Here is a 23836-nt window from a genome sequence, read left to right as displayed (position 1 = left end):
GAGCATGAGAGGGAGGAAGGTCAGAGGGAGCAGATTCCCTATGGAGCAGGGAGCCTGATGCGGGACTCGATCCCAGGACTCTGGGATCATGACCCAGGTTAAGGCAGTTGCTTAACCAACTGAGCCACCCAAGCGCCCAAAGACTTTCTTTAACTGTATGCTTATATTCTTTTGCCTTTATCTTTTCTGTATTTACTGTAGGTTTTTGTTTTGTGGTTACCATGAGGCTTACATGTACAAGTTATATCTGTAACGATCTATTTTAAATTGATAACAACTTTGACCCCATTTTAAGCTGAACATTTTACCCTCCTCCTGTCATGTTTTGGTTTTGGTGTCACATTTTACATCTTTTCATCTTGTGTATCCCCTAGTTATTATAATCATAGTTATTTTTTACCACTTGTGTCTTTTAACCATCATTCTACCCTTATAATAATTAATCCACTACCTTTACTAAAGATTGATTTTTCCAGTTGAATTTTAGTTTCACCTGTTTTCTTGTTACTAATTAAGCCACTTCTTTTCAGCTTCATGAAGTCCCTTCATCATTATGTAATGAACTCCTTTAGCTTTTGCTGTCTGGAAAACTTGATCTCCTTCAGTTCTTAATGAAAATTTTGCGGGATAGAGTATTCTTGGTTAGATTTTTCCATCAGCACTTTGCATATATCCTGCCACTCCCTTCTAACCTGTAAAGTTTGTGCTGAAACTCTTATGGGGGATCCCTTGTACTTAACAAATTATTTTGCTCTAGCTGCTTTTTAAAAAAAATATATTTTATTTATTTACTTCAGAGAGCAGGAGGGGGGTGAGGGTCAGAGAGAGACATAGACTCCCTGCTCAATGCAGGACTCAATCCCAGGATTCTAGGATCATGACCTGAGCCAAAGGCAGTCATTTAATCAACCGAGCCACCCTAGAGTCCCTCTCTTGCTGCTTCTAATATTCTCTTTTTTTCTTTAACTTCTGACATTTTAATCATAATGTATCTTGGTGTGGGTCTCTTTGGATTCATCTTTTTTGGAATTCTCTGGGATTCTTGGATCTGGATTCCTATTTCCTTCCCCAAGGTAGGGAAATTTTCAGCCATTATTTCTTCAAATATGATTTCTATCCCTTTCATTCTCTTTTTCTCTTGGGAACCTTACAATGAAAATGTTATTCTGTTGTCCAATATGACCTTTAAGCTGTCTTCCCTTATTTCATTCTTTTTTTTCTTCTTCCTGCTCTTAGCAGAAAAGCTCTCAGTTTTTCTCCATTGAGAATGATATTCGCTGTGGGTTTTTCATAGATGGTTTTGATGATATTGAGGTATGTTCCCTCTATCCTTATGCTTTGAAGAGTTTTGATCAAGAAAGGATGTTGTACCTTGTTAAATGCTTTTTCAGCATCTATTGAGAGTATCATATGGTTCTTGTTCTTTCTCTTATTAATGTATTGTATCACACTGATTGATTTGTGGATGTTGAACCAACCTTGCAGCCCTGGAGTAAATCCCACTTGCTTACAGTAAATAATCCTTTCAATATACTGTTGGATCCTATTGGCTAGTATTTTGGTGAGAATTTTTACATCTGTGTTCATCAAGGTTATTGGTCTGTAATTCTTTGTCTGGTTTTGGGACCAAGGTAATGCTGACCTCATAAAATGAGTTTGGAAGTTTTCCTTCCATTTCTATTTTTTGGAACAGTTTCAGGAGAATAGGAACTAATTCTTCTTTAAATGTTTGGTAGAATTACCTTGGGAAGCCGTCTGGGCCTGGGCTCTTGTTTTTTGGGAGATTTTTGATGACTGCTTCAATCTCCTTACTGGTTATGGGTCTGTTCAGGTTTTCTATTTCTTCCTGGTTCAGTTTTGGTAGTTTATACATCTCTAGGAACTCATCTATTTCTTCCAGATTGTCAAATTTGCTGGCGTATAGTTGTTCATAATATGTTCTCATTATTGTTTGTATTTCTTTGTTGTTGGTTGTGATCTCTCCTCTTTCTTTCATGATTTTATTTATTTGGGTCCTTTTTCTTTTCTTTTTGATGAGTCTGGCCAGGGGTTTGTCAATCTTATTAATTCTTCAAAGAACCATCTCCTAGTTTTGTTGATTTGGTCTACTGTTTTTTTTTTTTTTTTTTGGTTTCTATTTCATCTATTTCTGCTCTGATCTTTATTATTTCTCTCCTGCTGGGTTTAGGCTTTCTTTGCTGTTCTTTCTCCAGCTCCTTTACGTGTAGGGTTAGGTTGTGGATTTGAGACCTTTCTTGTTTCTTGAGAAAGGCCTGTATCGTTATATATTTTCCTCTCAGGACTGCCTTTGCTGTGTCCCAAGATTTTGAACAGTTGTGCTTTCATTATCATTTGTTTCCATGCATTTTTTCAATTCTTCTTTAATTTCCTGGTTGACCCATTCATTCCTTAGTAGGGTGCTCTTTAGCCTCCATGTATTTGGGTTATTTCCAAATTTCCTCTTGTGATTGAGTTCTAGCTTCAAAGCATTGTGGTCTGAAAATATGCAGGGCATGATCCCAGTCTTTTAGTACCAGTTGAGATGTGATTTGTGACCCAGGATATGATCTATGCTGGAGAATGTTCCATGTGCACTAGAGAAGAATGTGTATTTTTTTGTTTGGGGATGGAATGTTCTGAATATATCTGTGATGTCCATCTGATCCAATGTGTCCTTTAAGGCCTTTGTTTCTTTGTTGATCTTTTGCTTAAATGATCTGTCCATTTCAGTGAGGGGTGTGTTAAAGTTCCCTACTATTATTGTATTATTTTTGATGTGTTTCTTTGATTTTATTATTAATTGGTTTATATAGTTGGCTGCTCCCATGTTAGGGGCATAGATATTTAAAATCCTGTGGGACCCAGAAATACGAGCCCTTCAGGGCACCAGAACCAGGTGATCGAGGGGCATCCTCTGGGCATCTGCTAAAAACACCAGGCACCAGATCCCCAGAAGGCTCCCCTCCAGGAAACATGGCATTCTGGAGCACAGCTGGGGTGCAAAGATAGCACCCACCCTCTGAGATAGTTCAAAAAGATTGGTTCAGCTCCTAGGTGTGTGTTTAATTAGTAACCAGCCCCTCAAGGCCACAGCCAGGATGATCAGCTACTAGGCCTCCTTCACAGAAAGACTAGGCTTCTGGGTCTATTGCTTCTTGCTGTGACCTGAGAATAGTAGCAGTATAAGAACTCTTCTATATTGTTTACAGTCCAGTCGGGCTCACAGGTGTGAGGTCAATATTGTTTACAGTCCAGTCGGGCTCACAGGTGTGAGGTCACCCCAGCCAGGTGATACAGACATGTGTCCCCTGATAGCAGAAGTTAGGGCATCATATGGGTATAAGCTCCTTTGTGGATGACACCTACTATTACAGTCCCCTGTGACCAGATCACAAGGTCTCTGACCTCTGTAGCCAAGAGACCAAGAGGCATAATCTAGGCAGAGCCACAAAAATCAGGGCATCAGACACATACCAGAGCTCCCTTCTGGGCTATACTCGTGCTTTGGAACATGGCAAAGGGAGAGCAAGAAAATGGCACCCACCAGCTGACCCTTGAGAGTGTTCCAGCAGGCTCCTACTTGTGTGTGTTAAAAGGCATCTGCCCATAGGTGTGCCTCTTGAGGAATTCTGGGCATAATCTGAGCAGGGACCTGGCCTTGGTGACTCGGAGTACATGAGCCCTTTAAGAGGCATTTCTTAGATCACTACTGTGTTGTGGGTCTTGGAGTTCGAGCCCCACTGGTTTTCAAAACTGAATGTTTTGGGAGTTTATCTCCCAAATATAGCCCTAAAATGTTGGAGTGCTCAGTATGGACTTTGAACCCTTTGCTCCTCAAGGAGTTCAGAGTTCACTTCCAGTTTTGGGCTTATGGCGAGATTGTGTCCCAATTTCTCCTACCTGCTTTGATTAGTTTTCTTCTCATTTGCTGGATGTGTCATCATCAGTCAGCTAGCCTTTACATTTCTTTAATAGGAAATATGTAGCTCATTGGACTCATTGTGTCTGTGGGAGTAGATGAGTTCAAGATCTTCCTATGTCACCATCTTTAACCAGAACCTGCATGTCACTCTTCCAATGGCATACTGCCACACAAAATTCAAAGCAGAATCCTTTTCATTTTTGTATATAATTTGGCCAAAATAATGACTTCACCCAAAATACAACCAAATACGTATTTTATTTATATAAATATATCCATCCAATTTCTGATGTAATTGAGCACACACCCCAAGGCACACTGTGTTCTGACTTTTCCAGAAAGTTTGCATAAATTTGTTTTGTTGAATGTATATAGTTTAAGTAATAACTTATCTCTATAGTAAAATTGAGACCTTAACTCGTTATTGCAAATATATACTTTTCAAGGCAGAAATTAGGTTGTAAGAATCTTATCTTCCATCCAAAAAGGTACATTATCAAATATCAGTTAAGGCACAGAATTTGAAATTTAAATTAAAAACTATATGTTACTTGGGATTTTTATAGGATTTGTGTGGAGTTATGTCACCCCTAGATCCCTTAGCCTTGCTCAAAAAAAAAGAGTAAGTCGTTCTACAAAGTCTAAGAACATCGCATGATTTTAATAATGCTGTTCTTTCAAAAAGCTTGTAAGTACTATTAATTCTTCTTGTACAGAAGAAATAAGACTGGAGTAGTGTGCTATTTTTGCTATAGCAAATTACCACAAACTTAGTGACTTAAGACAACACAAACATATTGTCTTACAACTCTGGAAGTCAGAAGTCTGAGCTAAAATCAAGGTCTTGTTGGGCTATTTTCCTCCTGAATGCTCTAGGGAAGAATTTATTTTCTTGTTGCTTTCAGCTTCTACAAGCTCACAGCTCTCATCATCCTGACCTCGGACTTCTCATCACATCTCCTCTAACTCTCCTTCCTCCCCATCTCTGTTATAAGGGCCTTTGTGATTATATGGGCCTACCTGGATAATCCATGTTAATCTCCCATCTCAGAATTATTAACTGAATCACATCTGCAGATCCCTTTTGCCATGAGTAGCAGTATATTCACAGAGTCCAGGAATTAGGATACAGACACCTTTGGGAGAGCCCTACTCTGCCCACTGCAAAGATTATTGCTAATTTTCACACACAGTATATCTCTTTTAACCTGTATCTCAACTAATCAGTGTTCTGACAATTGGGGGCTTGCAGTTCATTCATTAGGTTATTAATGTTTGAGATTATCAGTATTCCTAGTGTATAGGAGTTAGAATTATTTATGGAATTTGAGGGGCAAAATCTCCAAAATTACTAATAAGTAACAAAAGTAGGCCCTCATTAAGATTGAAGAGGCAATTTGACCTCACAAGGGAAGTCCTTTTAAGTGGGTGTTCTGAGTTAACAGTACCACGAAATGCTTATGAAAATTCTCCCAATTTGTCTCAGTGTTAAAAGACATAATGTATAGTAAAATTCATTGATACTGTATTTGGATATTTTTGTTCTGTTCTCTGAAATCTTAATTTGTAGTCACAATTCCTTAGGCAAAAACTACCAGACATGTCCACCTCATTCTTTAAATCTCAAAAGTAATTGAATTTGGTTTAAAAAAAAAAAAAAAAAAGACTGTGTGCCATTATCAGGTATTTCAACCAAGAAAAAAAATTGAATTTGATTTGCCTTCTCATCATTTTTGTAGAAGTCTCATAAGTTTTGAAATGCAAATAAAGGACTCAACGTTGTAGAACCTTTTCCATCCTCAGAAGGCGTATGTGCAAACCTAACGACCTTTCCCAGATAGTTCATGTGGCAATGGATGCTGGCTCTGGTGGGAACAAACCTGGTCTGGAACTATTCTTACTGATCAGTGTTTCAAGCATTATACAAGAATTCTAGCATCATTTTAGAAAGGATAACCCTATTGACTCTTTGTACACTAGAAGGAGAAGAAAGGCAACAAGTGTGAAGGAAAGTGCTTTAAAAACAGAAAGTTCCTTTTCTGTCTCCTTCTAGGTGTTCCTAACATGCTTTAAGTTGTAGCACAAAGTATTTGGGCTAAAACTCCATGTTTTAGCCTTACCTTGAAAGAAACATTCAAATTAATTATAAATTACCTTATTTCAACTCTTTTGAGCTTTATTGAAAAGAATGAGGAGAAAGTGATGGATGGGGTGAAGGGAGACCCCCCCATGTCAGGAGGCTCCTTTTTCTATAGTAACTATCTTCAGGCATGGGTCTGAAAATAAGAGAAATATATTTCCATTTCTTGCCTTTTATAATTTTAATGCTGGATTGAGAGACAAGCAGAGAGAGAACTGAGTGGAGAAGTCCTCAGATGGTTCCAAAGAGCCATTTTTAAGTAATAAACCTTCACAGTATGAGGATCATCCTTAAGCTACATGGCTTAAGAACTGCTGTATTTTACTGATGTAAAGTAGATTTTTTTTTTTTTTTACATCTTAAGTTCCCTAAAATCAGAATTTGTTTCCTAGTTGATGGCATCTTAAAATTAATTGACAGTAGTGTTCTTTCATAGCAACATAGGAGGGAAGGTAGCCTCAGACAGTTTCGATGGCAGGTTACACATGACAAAATACAGTCTTTATTATAGTGCTTCATTGAACGGCTTTCTCAGACACCAGAGCGCTTGGTTATTTCTATCTTTAGCCAAATGATATGTACAAACTTTACTTCCCAGCTAAATATGACATTTTAAAAAGGTTTAAATGTACTAAACAATTGGTGTTGGAAATTCAGGACTTGAAGGTGGAGAAGAATGAATTCCCATCTGTACATATTCTTGCAAGTAAGCTGAAGTGGCTATCCCTTTTGTGCACGTGTCAGAATGACACACACTTGATGAATGACACTGGCAAACCAGAAGCAGTCGATTAACCTTAGCAGTGTCCTGTTACGGGATGACAGGCAACTTTTTTGTTGTTGTTTAATACCTTACTGCTTTTCTGAATTTTCTTTAATGAATAGATATTACTGCTGTTTGTTTCTTCAAACAGTAAATGCTCCTTAACAAGACAGAGCCCCCCCTTGGACCAAGACAATAATCATAGTAGCATTCTTTTTATGATATTTATCCAGTTGTGTGCTTTAAATATGTGCGATTTATATCATGTAATTTGTACCTTAGGAAAGCTGGGTTTGTCTTTTTTTGTTGAAGAGTCATAGTTGAAAAGATCATTTCTGTAGTGGCAGTGTGATACAGTGCAGTGAAAACATAAAGCACTTGTGTCCTTCTGAGATTCAGGAAGGTTTCAAAGAGCAGGTAACCCTTGAGGGTTTTTGTTCTGAGCCTTGAGGAAAGAATGAAGTTTGCCAAGCAGAAAACAGAAAATGGCAGGACATGCATCCCAAGGACAAGGAGAGGATACAAAGGTTTAAAGTAGCCTTGCAGAGCCGCTGTGACATCCCTTTCAGCCCTGGGTTATAATATTTTGTATACACATCATCTTCACTGCTAACTCACCGGACCCCGGGGCCCTGTAGGCAGAGATTTTGTACCTCACTGTGCAGCCCTTAAGGTGCCTGACAGAACCTTGCAGTCCTTGTAGAATGCTCCCAGAGGGGGCCAAAATAAGAATGTGCTGATGGGGTTAACAACCCCCCAAGCATCTACTTACAGAAAGCAAGGGTCTTTGAGAGAAAGGAGGGAAGAGACAGAGAGAAAGCCTCTGAGGCAGAAACTATAGGCGAATGGGTTCCTGAGTGGCAGGAAATACAAAATGCGAAGGACTTAAGTAAGTGCGTGGGCCCTGGGCCCTTTGGGAGGGAGGGGCTTTGTTTCCTTCTGCACTGAACCCAGCCTGGTCCTGGCTCAGTGAAAGATGAAAGGTCTGTACATTCTGTGGCAGCCCCAGGGTTTTGCAGCTACCTCGCAGGGCAGGACTCCTTCAAGAAGCTGCAGCCACCAGCCCTGTTGTTGGCCAGCAGAGGCAGAATGAAGACAGGGTCCTGTGGATGTAATCATGAGAGGAGCTTCCACCAGCCCGCTGGCTCCGTGCTGGCCATATGTCAATGAGAATAGTAATGGGGTATCATTCATACCTACAGAGTGGCATGATCTAGAAACATTGGGGTTACAGTCAATATTTTCAAGCTAGTAAGCTTGAAATCAGAAGGTGTTGGTTGCAAACACAATATTACATATTAAGACAAAGTCTTTGTTTTATTTTGCCTCTCCAGAACTCTCTTTCCCTCCAGAAGGGCAGACTTTTATGGTGATTTTTTTTTAACCAATTACTTTAACTGTTTTCTGCCCCTCTTCACTGCCTACACAAAATAGAAATAGTAATCACCATTAATTATGCAAATATTTTAGGTAAAATTCAAAGTCTGGCAATCTCTGAAATACATGACCTCTTAGTATGTAATTATAATTCAGGTTATCTGTAGGCTTCTTTTTGGTTCTCTGCTCAAGGGTCTACGGTCTGTAGTCATTGTCTGAGCTTTAGGATGCCTAACATACACCAAGAAATAGAATGAGCTCTTTCAAAAGTATGAGCAAACAGTCTCACAAAAATTTGTACTTTTTCTTTTAAGAATGAATTTAATGCAAGGCACTTGGCTCAGTCAGTTAAGTGTCTGACTCTTGATTCCAGCTCAGGTCTTGATCTCAGGGTCATGAGTTCAAGCCCTGCATTTGTTTCCACACTGAGCATGGAGCCTACTTCAAAAGAGAGAGAGAGAAAGAGAATGAACTTAATGCTGAAAAGTATCTCAAATGCCATTCTTGTCTATTTGATGGTGAGTGAATGTTTATCTGTCTAGTACAAGACACCGGCAAAATGTCAAAATCTACAGACCTCTCAGAGGAGTCAACTACAGGGGGCTCAAAGTACTTTTCACATATCAAAGCTAACACTAATTTATGTTCAATTGTAATCTCTAAATTAATTAGAAAAGATGGAAGCATACCAGTCCATTTGGAGGATTTAACCATGGACGTCTTTTTAATAACAACTATCCAAAGTAGGCCCAAATCACTTTTTTATGAGAATTATACTTTAGCCCATCATTTTAGGAATAATATTTCATCTTAGTACACTGTTTCCAAAATTTGAATCTCAGATTGAGAGTTGAGCTTGTTCCTTTTCTTCATATGAATAGTTCATCATTACTAGCATTAACATTAAAAACATCTGTGAATGACTCAGTCCGTTTAACAGAGGGGGGAATCCCTTCCCTTCCCTATTTTCCCACCCAGCCCCTACCTAGCAATCTGTCTGATTTTATACTGGTCCAGTGGAATTCCTTTTGAAAACCTCATCTAGATTTGAATATGCAACAAGTCATAAAGGACATCTCCTGTCCCACGACAAACATATTCATGAAGCAAAACTCTAGTAAAATACATTAAACTATGTAATAGAAGTTAATTCCATTTCACTGGATTTGTGTCCCATGCACTGAAATTATAAAGGAGTTTAACTGGAATTTATGTGCGGTCCCTTATTCTTTTACATTCCTATCATCTCGATTAATTCATCCTTTTGTAACTGTCCTTTATATTTCACACTAAGTGGGAATTTAGCAAGTAAAAAGGATGTGAATTCCCAAAGCAAAAGTTAGCATTTCACTTTAGTGCAAGTAAAATCAGGTTCAATTGCTATTTACCTAAACAGTAACTAAACTCAAAATACTATGTAATTCTGGCTTTCCACCAGCAGTTACCATTGCAGGTAAGTGGAAATCTTTAATAATCTTTTCATCCACCAATGTGAGACTGACAACAGTTGTTCAGTGGATTGTTCAGTGGATTGTCCCTGGTGGGATGGTTGCCAGCCTCATCTGTAGAAAGGTGATGAGAGTAAATGTACATCCAAAGGGAACTGGGTTAGATTAAAAGTCAGTAATATAATAAATCCTAAATATGCAAACTAAAACCATAAACCTCATGGAGAAAACATAGAAAGACATGTATGACTTTGGATTTGGCAGTAGATTCTCAGATATAATACCAAAAGCCATAAAAGAAAAAGAAAGTGGACTTCATTAAAATTAAAAACTTTTGTGCATCAAAGAATATTATCGATAAAGTAAAAAGATAGCTGACAGAATGGGAGGAAATGTTTGCAAATCATATGTCCAGTAAGGGTCTATGATCCAGAATATGTGAAGAACTCTTTCAACTCAGCAACAAAAAAGACCAACAACCCACTTTAAAATGGGCTAAGTCCTTAAATAGATATTTCTCCAAAGAAGATATACAAGTGCCCAACAAAAACATGAAAACATACTCATCATCATTGTCATTAGGGAAATATAAATCAAAACCACTGTGAGTAACTGCATATGCTAAGACAGCTATCATAAAATTTCTCCAAGTTAAGGGAATATAACAAGTATTGGTGAGGATCTGGAGAAATTGGAACCTTCATATATGGCTGGTAAAAATGCAAAATGATTCGGTCACTGTGCAGAACAGTTTGGCAATTCCTCAGAAACTTTCATATAGAACTACCATATGACTCCATAATTCTATTCATGGGTATATTTCCAAAAAGTTTGAAAACAGGACTGAAACAAATACATACACTTGTGTGTTCATAACTGCCCTAGTCACAACGGCCAAAAGGTGGAAACAGCTGATATATCCATTAATGGATGAATGGCTAAACAAATTAATGTATATATACACAATGGACTATTATTTGGCCATAAAGAGGAACGAAGTACTGATACATGCTATGACATGGATGACCCTCAAAACATTATGCTGAGTGAAAGTAGCCAGACACAAAAGATCACATGTTCTATGATTCCCTGAAATATCCAAAACAGATACATTCATAGAGACAGGATACAGATTTGGTGATTGTCGGGGACTAAGGGAAGTGGGAGAATGAGGAGACACTGCCTAAAGGTTAAGTTTTATTTTGGAATGATGGAAATCTTTGCAACCAAATAGAGGTAGTGGTTATACAACATTAGGAATGTACTAAGTGCAACTGAGTTGTTCACTTTAAATATTTTTTTTTTAAGATTTATTTATGCTTATTTTAAAGAGAGAGCACACAGGGGTGGTGAGGGGCAGAGAGAGAGCACACAGGTGTGGAGAGGGAGGGAGAATCCCAAGCAGACTCCACACTGAGCATGGAGCCTGACACGGGGCTCTATCTCACTATCCTGAGATCATGACCTGAGCCAAAACCTTGGACACTTAACTGGCTGAGCCATGCAGGTGTCCCTAAATTGCTTATCTTAAAGTGGTTAATTTTATGTTATGTGAACTTCACCTCAATAAACAAAAAGTCTACAATACAAAAGCAAAGAGACAGTGAACTACATTTCTAGAACTGCTTAGTAAGCACATTGATATAAATATTTCTCATTACAGTGCCTGGTACAGATCACGATTAGTGAATTACTGAATGACCAGTAGTATGTCTAATATTCAAGATTTTTAAAGTCAAAATAAGAAAATTAATTGATATTTCTTGTTCTTTTAGGACTCTCAGCTTGTTTCCTCTGGACACAATAATCCAAGTAAGAAAGACTTCTCTCTACAGTTTCATTTGTGGATGGTGGAATATAGAGGGGGTGAGAAGGGAAAATGCATGCAATAGACTGTAGATTGAGAAGAACTTCACTAAGAAGCAAAATCAGGTGGGGAAAAAGAAGGCCATTTGTTCAAGTACTGCCCCAATGGATAAGATTCTGGAGTGCTCCTCTAGCTTTATTCAAAGGAAAGGAGGACCAAAACATAAAATGGTAAATTTCAAAGCAATCCCGGGAGGAAAGAAGGTTTTCCTTTATTACAGTCAGTCTCTGGTATATGTGGAGGGGAAAAAATCTTTAAAGGCAACTAGTGAGTTATCTAAATTGAAAGAAAATGAGTGGGCCAGGAGAACCAATCAGAAGACCTCAAGATAAATGACCTTAGAATCCATGAAGAAATCTTTCCCTCTTCCAGAGATAGACAGGGTGCTTCTAGGAAGCAATTTTCTTACCGAAACCCCTATCTAATAAAACACATGGGTTTCTTCATCAAAGAGAGGATGTTATCATTCCACAAAGTAGTGTTTTAATTCTCTTCTTTGGCACTAGTAATCGGTGTTAATATCTCCTTGAACATTAAAAATGCATATGCTACCCCATTCATGTCGTGAAAGCACTCACTCACCAAGACTGAGCATTGTTAGTCTCATGGCCAGCCCCTCAGTTGAGAGCACCCTTGCTAATTACAAAGCTATGTTTGAACATGAAAATCACTCTGAGGTAGTAAACCTATCTTTGGAACTGAGACTCACCCACTGAGCATCTGTGAGGCAGAAGGCTTGAGGAGAAAAGACTACCAGACAAATGTGTTAGAAAGCCCCAGACTTTTAATGCACAGCTAGAGGAAGATTAAGGTTGGGGGATGGAGACGTCATGACACATAGGCAATGTCACTTAATTATCCCACCCTCTTTGGGATTTGCTGAGCACAGGCACTGGTAAAGAGGTAAAAGGCCAAGGGACTTGAAATCTAAGGAAAATGATAAATTCAATGATAAGAAAAGGACTTAAAAGAAATGCCTGATTAAGTCCATGAGATGTGCAGTATCAGCATCACATGCCTTGTAATTGTAACTAAAGAACACACTAGAAACTAGAGCATACTGAAGAGTTGCTACTACTTTTCTCACTACTTTCCATTTGAAGTTAAACAATTCAGGTTAAAGGGAGAAGATGTACATTCATTGTACTTGCTTGAGCTTAGAAGTTTTGACATAAAGAACAAAGGAAATAGCTGTTGAGTCTGTTCTGTGTCCCAGTGCCTTGACATGTAATTACACTGAATCCTAACCATAGGCACATAAGGTAGGCATTACCATCCCCATTTTGCATGTAATGAAAATGAGATTTTGAGCTTAATAACTAATCTGAGGTCACATGGTGAAACAAAAAATGACTGCCAGGATTTGCATTTTGGAATCTCTAGACCAAAAACAACAGACTGTATCCCATTACTTGACCCCTAGAAGGTTGCTTCTGTCATTTCACTGTGAGTTTGAATTCTTGACCAAGAACTATATACTGTGATTTGTTTATGTATCAGTGGATTTTTATGGCATGTCATAAATCCATGTGCTTATACTGCAATGTAGATTATATAAAATGAATCCATCTTATATGGAATGATGGGGGCACCTGCCTTGTGTGGTATACTCTCTGGCATTTCATTGTCTATGGAAGTTTGTTATTGGCTTCCTCTTTTCTAGGGATGGGGGATATTTTGTTTTCCTCTTTTCTAGGGATGGGGGATGTATTGTTTTCAAATAAATCCCCCCCCCAAAGTCAAGCACATCTATAAAAAGGTAATACTGCTGTTTAAAAATCTGAGCTTTTTCTGTAGATTAAAGTGCATTTAAAATTTTAGGAGAGCTGATGCCATCAGCATTTCCAGTGCTGTTTCTTGTATTTGGTTTGGAATCATTACAGTTTGGAATATGTTTGGAGTTCTGACTCCAGCAAATATGTGGAAAATAGAAAAAACTGAACTTCAAAGACAACAAACAAAAATGTGTATGTGTGGATTGATGGACTGTCACTTTTGGTCAGTGCTTCTCTTTTCTTTTTGAAATTAGAAAAAGTATGTTATGTACGTAACTAAGGTAAAAGAGTGTGTAAATTGAACAGAAATTCTTTTCAATCCAAATCCTTAAAAGATAGATGCTGTAGACAATTTGTTGAATTAACAATTAATTTAATATTATAGAAGTTTATTAAGTTTAAGACACTTAAATATTAAAATAGATGACATATGTCTGTGTTTTTCAAAAGTTCTCAGTGCATCCTGTTCAATAGGAAGACCACGTGTGAGCACTTCTTCCCCTTTCTTCAGGATCCACATTTAAATAACCAAAAGATATAGTAATGGAAAGAAATCCGTAATAGCACAGAGAACAAGAAGGGATGCCATTAACAAACCAGAAATTCAATTGAGTTTTTGGAAAACAGAAGCAGAAAGGTTTGATAATCCTGGCAGAGAAAATCATGACCCAGAAAAAAGAAAATAGTGAAACATATAGGAACAAGCTCTAGTAGTTGTGGGAACTATTCTAGGGAGATCCCAGAGAGACTCCATATTTCCACTCAATCCCAAGAAAGAATACATAGGCATGGATTGTGGGCAATGACAGGAACACCTGGACTATTATTCCCCTGATTACCTCCACACCCATCCTAACTGGTTCTCATAGAGAGCAGTCAGTCTAGTTTTTCGGCCCCTAATCCCAAAAAAGAGAAAGTAATATTTACTAAGAAAATGAACAGCTGACTAGAAGTCCTAGTTGGGGGATGATAACTAAGAGAGAAACAGAGCAGATTCTGAGATGATACCAGGCCTTAAAAATAGACATTTATGGGTTATAGAAGAAGAGTCACGTTTTCTCAAGAAGGAAATAAAAATACTACACACTCAGAATAAAGTACTTCCTACTTTTGTTGGGGTGTAGAGGAAGGGTCAGGGCTCCCAGCTTACCCTGAGGTCTCTCTTCTCCTGAACCCTAAATGAAGGCTTCCAGTCTCAGTACCCTGTGCCCTTACATACAGAGAGCTCTAAATCAGCCCTTCCCTACAAGGTAGAGGTATGTTAGGAAAAGAGATCAATATACTAATACCGGGAATTCACACCAATTACCTTCATTAATCAACCCATTGTCATTCAAAAATGAGAATATGTAACAGAGCACCAAAGAAAAGGAATGGCCCTGAGGGAAGCAATCTATTAATTCAAAGAACAGAAGAAAAAATTTCAAGTGTCATTACAATCTTCAGAAAAAAATGAAATTTTTTGTATTAAATACAAAGAGAACAGATTGGCATGAAAAAGAAGTAGTTGCAAAATAAATGAGCACTTGAGAATTTAGAATATAGTCAATAAAATTTTAAAATTTAATAGAAATGAGTAATAGCTGAAGTCTGGAATCTAGAAGGTTAAAAACATTTGTTTTCTAGATATTAAGCAAAAGACAGATGGAAAATATGACAAGAAGGTAAGATACTTGGAAAATCAATCAGGATGGAAAGGTCAAAATTCAGCTAATAAGAATACCAGAAAAAGGGGGGAAAACAGTTAAGAATAAAGAATAATAAAAATAGAATTCTAAGGGAAATGAGCAACTCACTATCAAAATCACTCATATACTAAACTTTAAAAAATATGGGCTTCTGGCTGGCTCAGAGAGTGGAGCATACAGCTCTTGATCTTAGGGTCATGAATTCAAGCCCCACATTGAGTATGAGATTGCTTAAGTAAATATACTTAAAAGAGAAAACCACTCATATACAAGAAAACAAGAGACCATTAACAAGAGTAATGAAAAACAGAGAATTAGACCTACAAGGATTTGGGAGATTGAAATTAACAAACCCATCACTTCTCAGACTTTTGGCTAAGATCAAGTGGAATTACCAAGCCCAAAATATAAAATAAGAGTGCTTACTTTAATTTCCAGAAATTAAAAAAAAAAGATTGACAATGTGGTAAAGAACAAGAAGATTTGAAGAAGTACTTATCAGAACCTCTAGAAATGAAAAAATAATAGTGGGAAATAAGATTTCCTTGGGCAGGTTTAACAGCAGATGATTGGACTTCACTGAAGAAAAAAATAATGAATTGGGAAATTGGACTTAAGTGATTATCTAGAGTACAGCTTAGAGAAATGGCAAATACAAAATGGAGGTTAAGAAACATGGGGAATAAAATGAGAAGGTCCAACATACATTTAACTGGAGTTCCAGAAGGAGATAAGGGAACAGAGGAAATATTAAAGGAGATAGTGGCTGAGAATTTTCCAGAATTGAAAGATACTACCCCACAGACTATAAGAACTCAATGAGTACTAAGCCAGATAAATAAAATAAAAAAGAGGTCCACACTAGACACAATATAGTTAAACTGTAAATTACAAAGATAAAGAAGAATTCTTTTTTTTTTAATTAAAAAAAATTTTTTTAATAAACATATAATGTATTTTTGTCCCCAGGGGTACAGGTCTATGAATTGCCAGGTTTACACACTTCACAGCACTCACCATAGCACATACCCTCCCCAGTGTCCATAACCCCGGCCTCCCTCCCCCCAGCAACCCTCAGTTTGTTTTGTGAGATTAAGAGTCACTTATGGTTTGTCTCCCTCCCAATCCCATCTTGTTTCATTTATTCTTTTCCTACCCCCCAAACCCCCCACGTTGCAAGATAAGGAAGAATTCTTAAAATAACCTTTAATACCTTTAGAGAAGCAACAATTAGATTTCCAGTTCACTTTTCGACAGCAGCAGTGGGACAGTGGGATATAGCAGACAGCAAATTTATAACTTCACTTGTATATATGTGAAAATTGACAAGCTAATTCTCAAATCTATTTGGTAGAATAAGGGCTAAGAGTAGCTCAGACACTCCTGAAGAACAAGAAGGTTGGGGCCTTACTATACCAGTATTAAAAATAAATACCTATTTTTTAGCTAAGTAATGAAGATAGTAATAGACAAATTGAGCAATGAAATAGAATAGAAGAGCCAGGAACAGACCCACAGATGTATGAAAACTGGATTTACTACAGAGCTGATAATGTAGACCAATGGAGAAAGAATGGGCTTTTTCATAAATAGTACCAGAATAATTGCTTATCCATAGGGAGAAAAATGAAATTAACTCCTACCCTATAGCATATACAAAAGCCATTCCTCATATTTTTTAAAGATTTATTTATATATTTATTTAATTTTATTTTTATGGAGAGGAGAGGGAGAGAGAGAATCTCAAGCAGACTCCCCACTGAGCATGGAGCCTGACACAGGGCTTGATCTCACGACCCTGAGATCATGACATGAGCCAACATCAAGAGTTGGACGCCTAACCAACTGAGCACCCAGGAGCCCCTATTCCTTGTATTTTTAAAAGACCTAAATGTTGGGGCGCCTGGGTGGCTCAGTGGGTTGGGCCGCTGCCTTCGGCTCAGGTCATGATCTCAGGGTCCTGGGATCGAGTCCCGCATCGGGCTCTCTGCTCGGCAGGGAGCCTGCTTCCCTCTCTCTCTCTCTGCCTGCCTCTCCGACTGCTTGTGATTTCTCTCTGTCAAATAAATAAATAAAATCTTTAAAAAAAAATAAAAAGACCTAAATGTTAATAGAAAAAATATACACTTTCAAAAGATAACATAGAATATCTTTTGATGTATTTCTTTTTTTAAAATTTATTTTAAATTTATTTTTTATTTATTTTCAGCATAACAGTATTCATTATTTTTGCACCACACCTAGTGTATTTCTTAAACCAAAATAATAAAGAGAAATGCTGATTAATTCAACTACATTAATATTGAGAACTTATAATCATTCAAATATTCCAGAAAAAAATTTTGAGTAAAAAGACTCATACTGGGCACAGTTATTCCCTGGGGTGTGTGCAAGCAGAAGACTTGTATCAAGAAAATAAATTTTTTTTTTTAAGAATTGACAGGGAGTGTCAAAAAGAGCAAGCACAATATATTTACCCCACTGGCACTCAGAAATGCAAACACCACAGTGAAATTACATTTTACATTATTAAGTTGAAAAAGATGTTTAAAGTGTAACCATAAGTTAATGTGGAAACCAGTTTAGGATTCCCTAGTAAAGTCAAGAATATGTAAGCGTCATGTCCCAGAACTCTTAACATGCACAAGGAAGTAAGTTCATGAATGTTTGTAATGACATCATTCTTAATGAAAAAATGAATGTCCATCAAGAGTCAAATGAATAAGAAAATCATGGTAGATTTTTATAAGAAGATATTGCACAACAATGAGAATGAGTGAACATACAATACATCATGATGGCTGAATTTAAAAACCATAACATTGAGTGACAGAATAAGTCTCAAAAGAATGCAGTGGTGTGATTCCATTTATGTAAAATTTATATCAGGAAAAAACTAAAGAATATTTTATCTACTAATAAATACTTGGGTGGTTAAAAAAAAAAACCTTAAAAAAAGAAAGGGAATGATTAACATAAATTCCATTTCTAGATAGCTGGTGGGGAGGGCAGAAAGATGATGTAAGCTTGGGAAGTTTCTGGGTTACTTCTTGACAATACTCATTTCCTGGTCTGTTTTCACAGTTAACTCATTTTAACGTTTTAAAAACTGCATATATAACTTTCATAAACATATACATTGTATGTACCTTAAATGGATGCTCCATTTAACATTTTTTAAAAAGTTTTATTTATTTGAGAGAGCTCGAGAGAGAGCATGAGTGGGGGGAGGGGCAGAGAGAGAGATGGAAAACATAATTACCATGGAGCAGGGAGCCTGATGGAGGGCTCCATCCCAGGACCTCTAGCTAGGATCATGACCTGAGTTGAAAACAGATGTTTAACCAAATGAGCCACCCATGTGCATCTCTGTTCAACATTTTTTTAGGTAAACCATAGCCTTTCATTGAGACAGATTAACATGTGGCATAATGAAGTTAAGAATGGAAATACATTTGACCTAAATGCCAAGAACACTTGCCTTCATTCAGAGTTAGTGATGTTCCCTTCTATACACGTCTAGTCTTAATAATTTGTTCTTTAGTGACTAATATTTAATCATTATAATATTATAAATCTGACTATTGGTTTGTAATTTTTCTAATGTGCCTACAATTACAAAAATTAAATCATTAATTAAATGAATATTAATGAGGGTGACTCATTAATAATTACTGAACAGAATATAAATGTTTTAAATCTTGGCTATGTAGAAGGAAAAGTATAGCTGTACAGAGTTGTGTGCAGTGAAGGGAGGGAAGAAAAAATGAGTGAATTTCCTCATTTCACATAGTATAAAGGAAAAGATACTGTCAGCAGTTGATTAATCCAGAAATAGAAGGTTAAACTTAAAGTTCTAAATACCCACTAGAGACATTACAAGTAATAACAGAACCAGTAAGAATTGTAAGCAGAGGTGGTAGCATCTTAAGTACCTTATCTCTTGCCTTTTATATCAGAAATCAATACACACTGTCTAAAGTTGATATATCTAGAAACAAGTGTATCGCTTACCGTAGTGGGTGAAGGCCTTACAGAACTAAAAACAAAAGCAAGCCAAGTCATTACCATGAACATGGGTTACTTTTGTTAGAAAGTAACCCATTCAACCAGTGAATGGTGAAAACTACATCAAAACCAATGAGGTACTCTATGCTGGCTAATTGAACATAATGATAAAAAATAATAAATAAATAAAAATAATTTTTTTAAAAAAAAGAAATGTCATAGTATAGCAAAACTTTCCTCTGCAAAAGAACAAAGGCTACTGCAGGTGTATTTTGTCCCTTTTCAACAGTCTTTAGTCCACCCTGTAGCCCTGTTGATGGAGAGTGCATATGCTAGCAGTGCTGTCAAGCTATGTATTTAAAGGGAATGAATTAGGTATTATTTATCTTCATGTTACCAGAGTGCCCAGTGTATAAGTCCTCAGTGCATTGATTGGATTAAAAATGTAGCTACTGTAATTTTTTAAAGTGGCTTATTGGGGCCATCAAGCTGTTTTATACCTCAAACTATATCCATCTCCATGGTAAGTGCCCCTTTCTCCTCTTCTCCCACTGTATTTATGAGAGGTCAGGAGACAGAGGACATAAACTGAGCATGTAGTATATGTTAGGTACCGTGGAAAGCTCAAGAGGACGAATAGGGAGCGTCAACCTGAAAGTACGCATATCGTATATGTATATACATATATACATTTACGTGTGTGTACAGATATATATATCCTATGGCTCATTTTTTTTTTTTTTGCTCTCTTCCTCTCTGTAATTATATATCCACATGCAAGATGACCACACTGCTCCTGAACCATTTTTTTATGTTCAGTTTCTTAATGATCAGTGCAGGTTTCCCCCAAAGAGACCAGTGTGGTATCTGTCATGAAAACAGCTGAAAGAACCAGGGTGATCCCAAACGGTCTTTTTTGTTGACTGCAGGGAAACATCTCCTGAGCACCCAACTAAGAATTTGGGGAGGGGGGTGCGGTTTCTATTATACATTGATCATTCCCTTGGGTCCCGATAAAGAGAGTATGATTCTTTTTTTTTTTTTTTTATGATTCTTAATGGCTGATGCACTTGAATATTTCAAATGTACTTCAGAAATTGCATCACCTAAAATTTCAAGATGATGAGAACAGTTATGATTTTATTCTTTCTGAACAACAAAAACAGCTTTAATCCCTGTCTTCATTCTGAGTTTACTTTTCCCCTGAAAGGTTAGTTCATTATCAGCAATGAAGTTGCCGAGAACACTCACTCTCTGGCCGTCCGTAAATGCCCTGTTTGGCCCCACTGTGTCCCTCCTATTCTGTTTTCCCTGTTGCCACAACATCAGTGCTGCTAAGAGCAGAGGTAATCAGCTGCGGCTCCGTCCCTGTGCTGATCCAGCCCACAGTTCCTGCAGCCCCCAGATCCCATGCGCAATGAGGCCTGTGCCCTCTCAACCTACAGGCTACTTGTCAGCATTGTTGGTCAAGGTAAAGCATCCTTATTCAGACATCCAATTAACTGTGTCTGTTTATATTACTGATTTCCCGTGTCTATGACAGAAGTTATTTAGAACTGTTTACCATTGCCTGCTGCTCCGGAAGCTGCCGTTTTACGTCCTTGATTATGATTGTATGTGGGGTTATTCCTGGCGGCTATAGACTTGGGAAAGTAACCAGTTGTTCAAAATTCAAGGGGAAAAAAAACATCAATATGGTTGAGAAATTAAGCCTCCAGTTGGGTTTGTCTTACAGAATGCAGGTGTTACAGCTCTTATTTGGGGATCCTGGCAGGAATCGTGGTTACTTAGCGGGAAAATGATTTTGGAGAGTACTAAATGAGGTTATTTTCCAGCACTAAAGCCAGCTGATGAGGCCTTACATGTCTCCTACATGAGTGCACCATGGACTGGCCTGGAAAACAAAAATATAGTATAAAAGTATGAGCTTTAAAGCAAGTTTGTGAATTTGCTGCCTCTACTTTTATTTCGGTATGGTTTTGTCCATGATGGGGCCTCGTCTCATCAGTGTTTGTGATCAAGGCACTTAAATCAATTTTGTGGCTTTTTAACAGAGTGACTATCCCCCGTGGTTTTTCTGTCACTGTGTACACATATTAACACCAAGTTATATATGAGCTAGATGTGTGAACTACCTATATAACTGTGCCTTCTCTTCTTCACAACTGTTTAATTTTCTATAAGAAAAAGAGGAGATAGTGTAAAGTTTCCTCTGGAATTCAGTTTGGATGATATCTTTGGGATGTGTTCATTGTGTAATTTAGGGGGTCATTCCTGAGACTCAGTGACCACGAAGCTAATGTCATGCCATAGGCCTGAGGTTCCACAAGATGTTCAGGCCTGATGTGAAAGAACAAAGCAATGCAAGTTGCCACCATCAGGCCCATTTCTTAACATTCCACAACCTTCTCTAGGGTTTACTCAATTTCAGCACCACACAACCATCGAAACATAACTGACTCACACGTGCAGTCTTGACCCTTCTCCTTCCATCCTCTAGCCTTGAGGAAGCACATTACAAAATGGAGATGCATAGCTCAAGCCCTCAATGGTCATAGTTCTAAGAATTACAATATGTGTATTCTAGAATTTGTCCTTTTAAAAACTATAAAAAGGGAAATGGTTCCAGGCTTCCTTAATTAAAACCTATTAAGTCTTCAATGACCACAGACTGCAGAAACATTTCTGTAGCTAGACTTTCAGATGGTCTGGAAGGATTTCTGGTTTCCATCTTACTCTGCATTAAAGCAGAGCTCACAAAAGGTGTTGCCAGGGCTCTCAGTAGGGTAGAAATTTGGGGGATCTTGGAAGCTGTGGTGCAGCCTTAGTGTTCTGTAAAATTCTCTCCTCCAAGGGCTTACACAGTCTGCCCTGGTTTGGCTTATGTTAGCAGAAAGGATCAAAGTTCAAAATGCCTTGCCTATAGAATGCTAATGGAATTTATTTCCTTAAATTTTCTGTAAAATGAAGTGGAAGGAAACAGGTTCCATCTGTAAGATATTCATCTTTTGGCAAGGTCTCCACTCTGAACCTCTGGTTGTTTGCAAACAGCTCCTTAGTACCTACTCACAGATCCGTGGCTGGGCAATTGGAACACAGAGAAGAAATTACTTGCAAATCCGGTTCTCAGACAATAAAAAAAAGATGTTTTAAAAGCCTCCTGCTGCGCATTTTGAAAGATTTTTAATAGGAGCATGGAAATATATTTAATCTCTCTTAAATCTTAAAGACCATAACATTCACATGTTGGTATTTTTTTTTTCCTGCTTCCTTTTTAAGAGAAAGGTGATGCTGAGCCAGAGAGTCCAGACAATGGCACATCGAATACATCGTAAGTCTCTTTCCTGTTTCTATCCAGATAATATGCCTGTAATATGAAACAGTGCTAGTATCTTGTAAGAGTAATCATAATAATGGAAGGAAGCCTGTGGTTCTCTTTCTCATGATGATGTCTTTTTAAGTGCTTTTGGGTGCGGACACATTTTGAGGTCTTTCCTATGCTTTATCACAATAAGAGTAATCTTAAAAGTGCAAATACTTCTCCTTATAGAATAGAAATGTAATAAGATTTCAGGGTGTGTATTGTCAGGGAGAAAGGAGGCAAACCCTTTAGAATTTCGTTGGAGCCTTTCAGCACTGTCATAAATAATTACAAGACTTTTCACACATACTGGGAGATATTCTGTCCTACATACCTGGGCAGTACCAATGTCATTTTAAAAGCCTGCCATCTCCGGCCTCGGAATTATGTGAAAAATACAATAAGAAATACCTCTGGAATCCCAAAAATTTGTTATTTTTTTGAATTCAAAAATAACCTAATTTTTAAAACATAAGAAAAAGCACTTAGAAAGCATGTGTTCCTCACTCCATATTTTGTCTTTCTCCTCTCAGTCCTCAAAGAATTCAAATGGGTTTTCAGTGATTCATTTGCTACCAAATTTTTCCACCTAAGCTTAAATTAAATAATTCACAAGTTAACAAATTACATTAGCTTCACAGGAATCAGTAACGGGTTGGTTCCTTAAGAATCTTTATTTATCACTATGTTTTCTTAGTATAAGACAGCTTTGTGAATTTTCCTATGTGTGGGCCATGGCTCATATTACTCAGCATCTAAAATGCTATTCGTTAGAAATCACACTTTGTGATAGGATATTACCAAGTGTCTTATTTTGTCCAAGATCTGTTTCTCAGTCTGGGAAGTTCCTTTGGCTTCCATATGTATTTCATAAGGGATGTAGTTATATGTTTGTCTTTCTTAAAATATTGCCTAAGAGGTCTAAATAGTCCTATTGTCATGATTTCTGGTGAAAGAATGAATGTGACTAGTCTTAAGTGGTTAAAATAGCACTAATTTTTTTAATTTTTGTGCTGCAAAATATAATGGAAAAAGGGTTTTAATGCCATCTGGAGGCATTCTAGAGAACTGAAAAGGGTAGAATCATTTAAAAATTTGGTTCTTTTTAGTAACACTTGAAACTGGATAAGAATCAATGCAACTAGAATGTAAGCTATTTGGGAATAAGTGTTATTTTATAAATAATTGTTATAAAAGTGCTAATTATTGTAGGAACAATTTTTCAAATTCCCATTAACAAAATCATTTTAAAAACACACAGAATATATAAAATATGTTGAAAAACTGCTAACATTCCACATTTAATTTTATAAATTTTAAAATCACATTTAATACATACCGCAATCTTGTTAATGCAGTTTGATATGCCATTAGTCTTCTTCCCGTAAGCATTTCTAAAAAGCTTGTTCTCTAAAGGAATTGGTTTCCATATGTTAGTCTCTTATAAAAATAAATATATTGTTTGAGGAATTACTTGTAAACCCTCT

At 37.3% G+C, this 23836-nt stretch overlaps 1 protein-coding gene across 1 annotated transcript in view; it reads left to right on the top strand.

Annotated features, from left to right (window-relative positions):
* The window catches only part of AFF3 (AF4/FMR2 family member 3), a 536398-nt gene that overhangs the window by 344959 nt on the left and 167603 nt on the right, over positions 1-23836 (top strand). The window contains exons 8-9 of the mRNA XM_044263667.1: positions 11426-11462; positions 22268-22319. Of these exons, the coding sequence (XP_044119602.1) occupies positions 11426-11462; positions 22268-22319 (89 nt within the window). The remainder of the gene's footprint in view (positions 1-11425; positions 11463-22267; positions 22320-23836) is intronic.

The sequence above is a fragment of the Neovison vison genome, chromosome 8 (assembly GCF_020171115.1).
Source record: "Neovison vison isolate M4711 chromosome 8, ASM_NN_V1, whole genome shotgun sequence".
NCBI lineage: Eukaryota > Metazoa > Chordata > Mammalia > Carnivora > Mustelidae > Neogale > Neogale vison.
The sequence above is the reverse complement of the archived record's forward strand: the minus strand, read 5'-3'. Positions and strand labels throughout refer to the sequence as shown.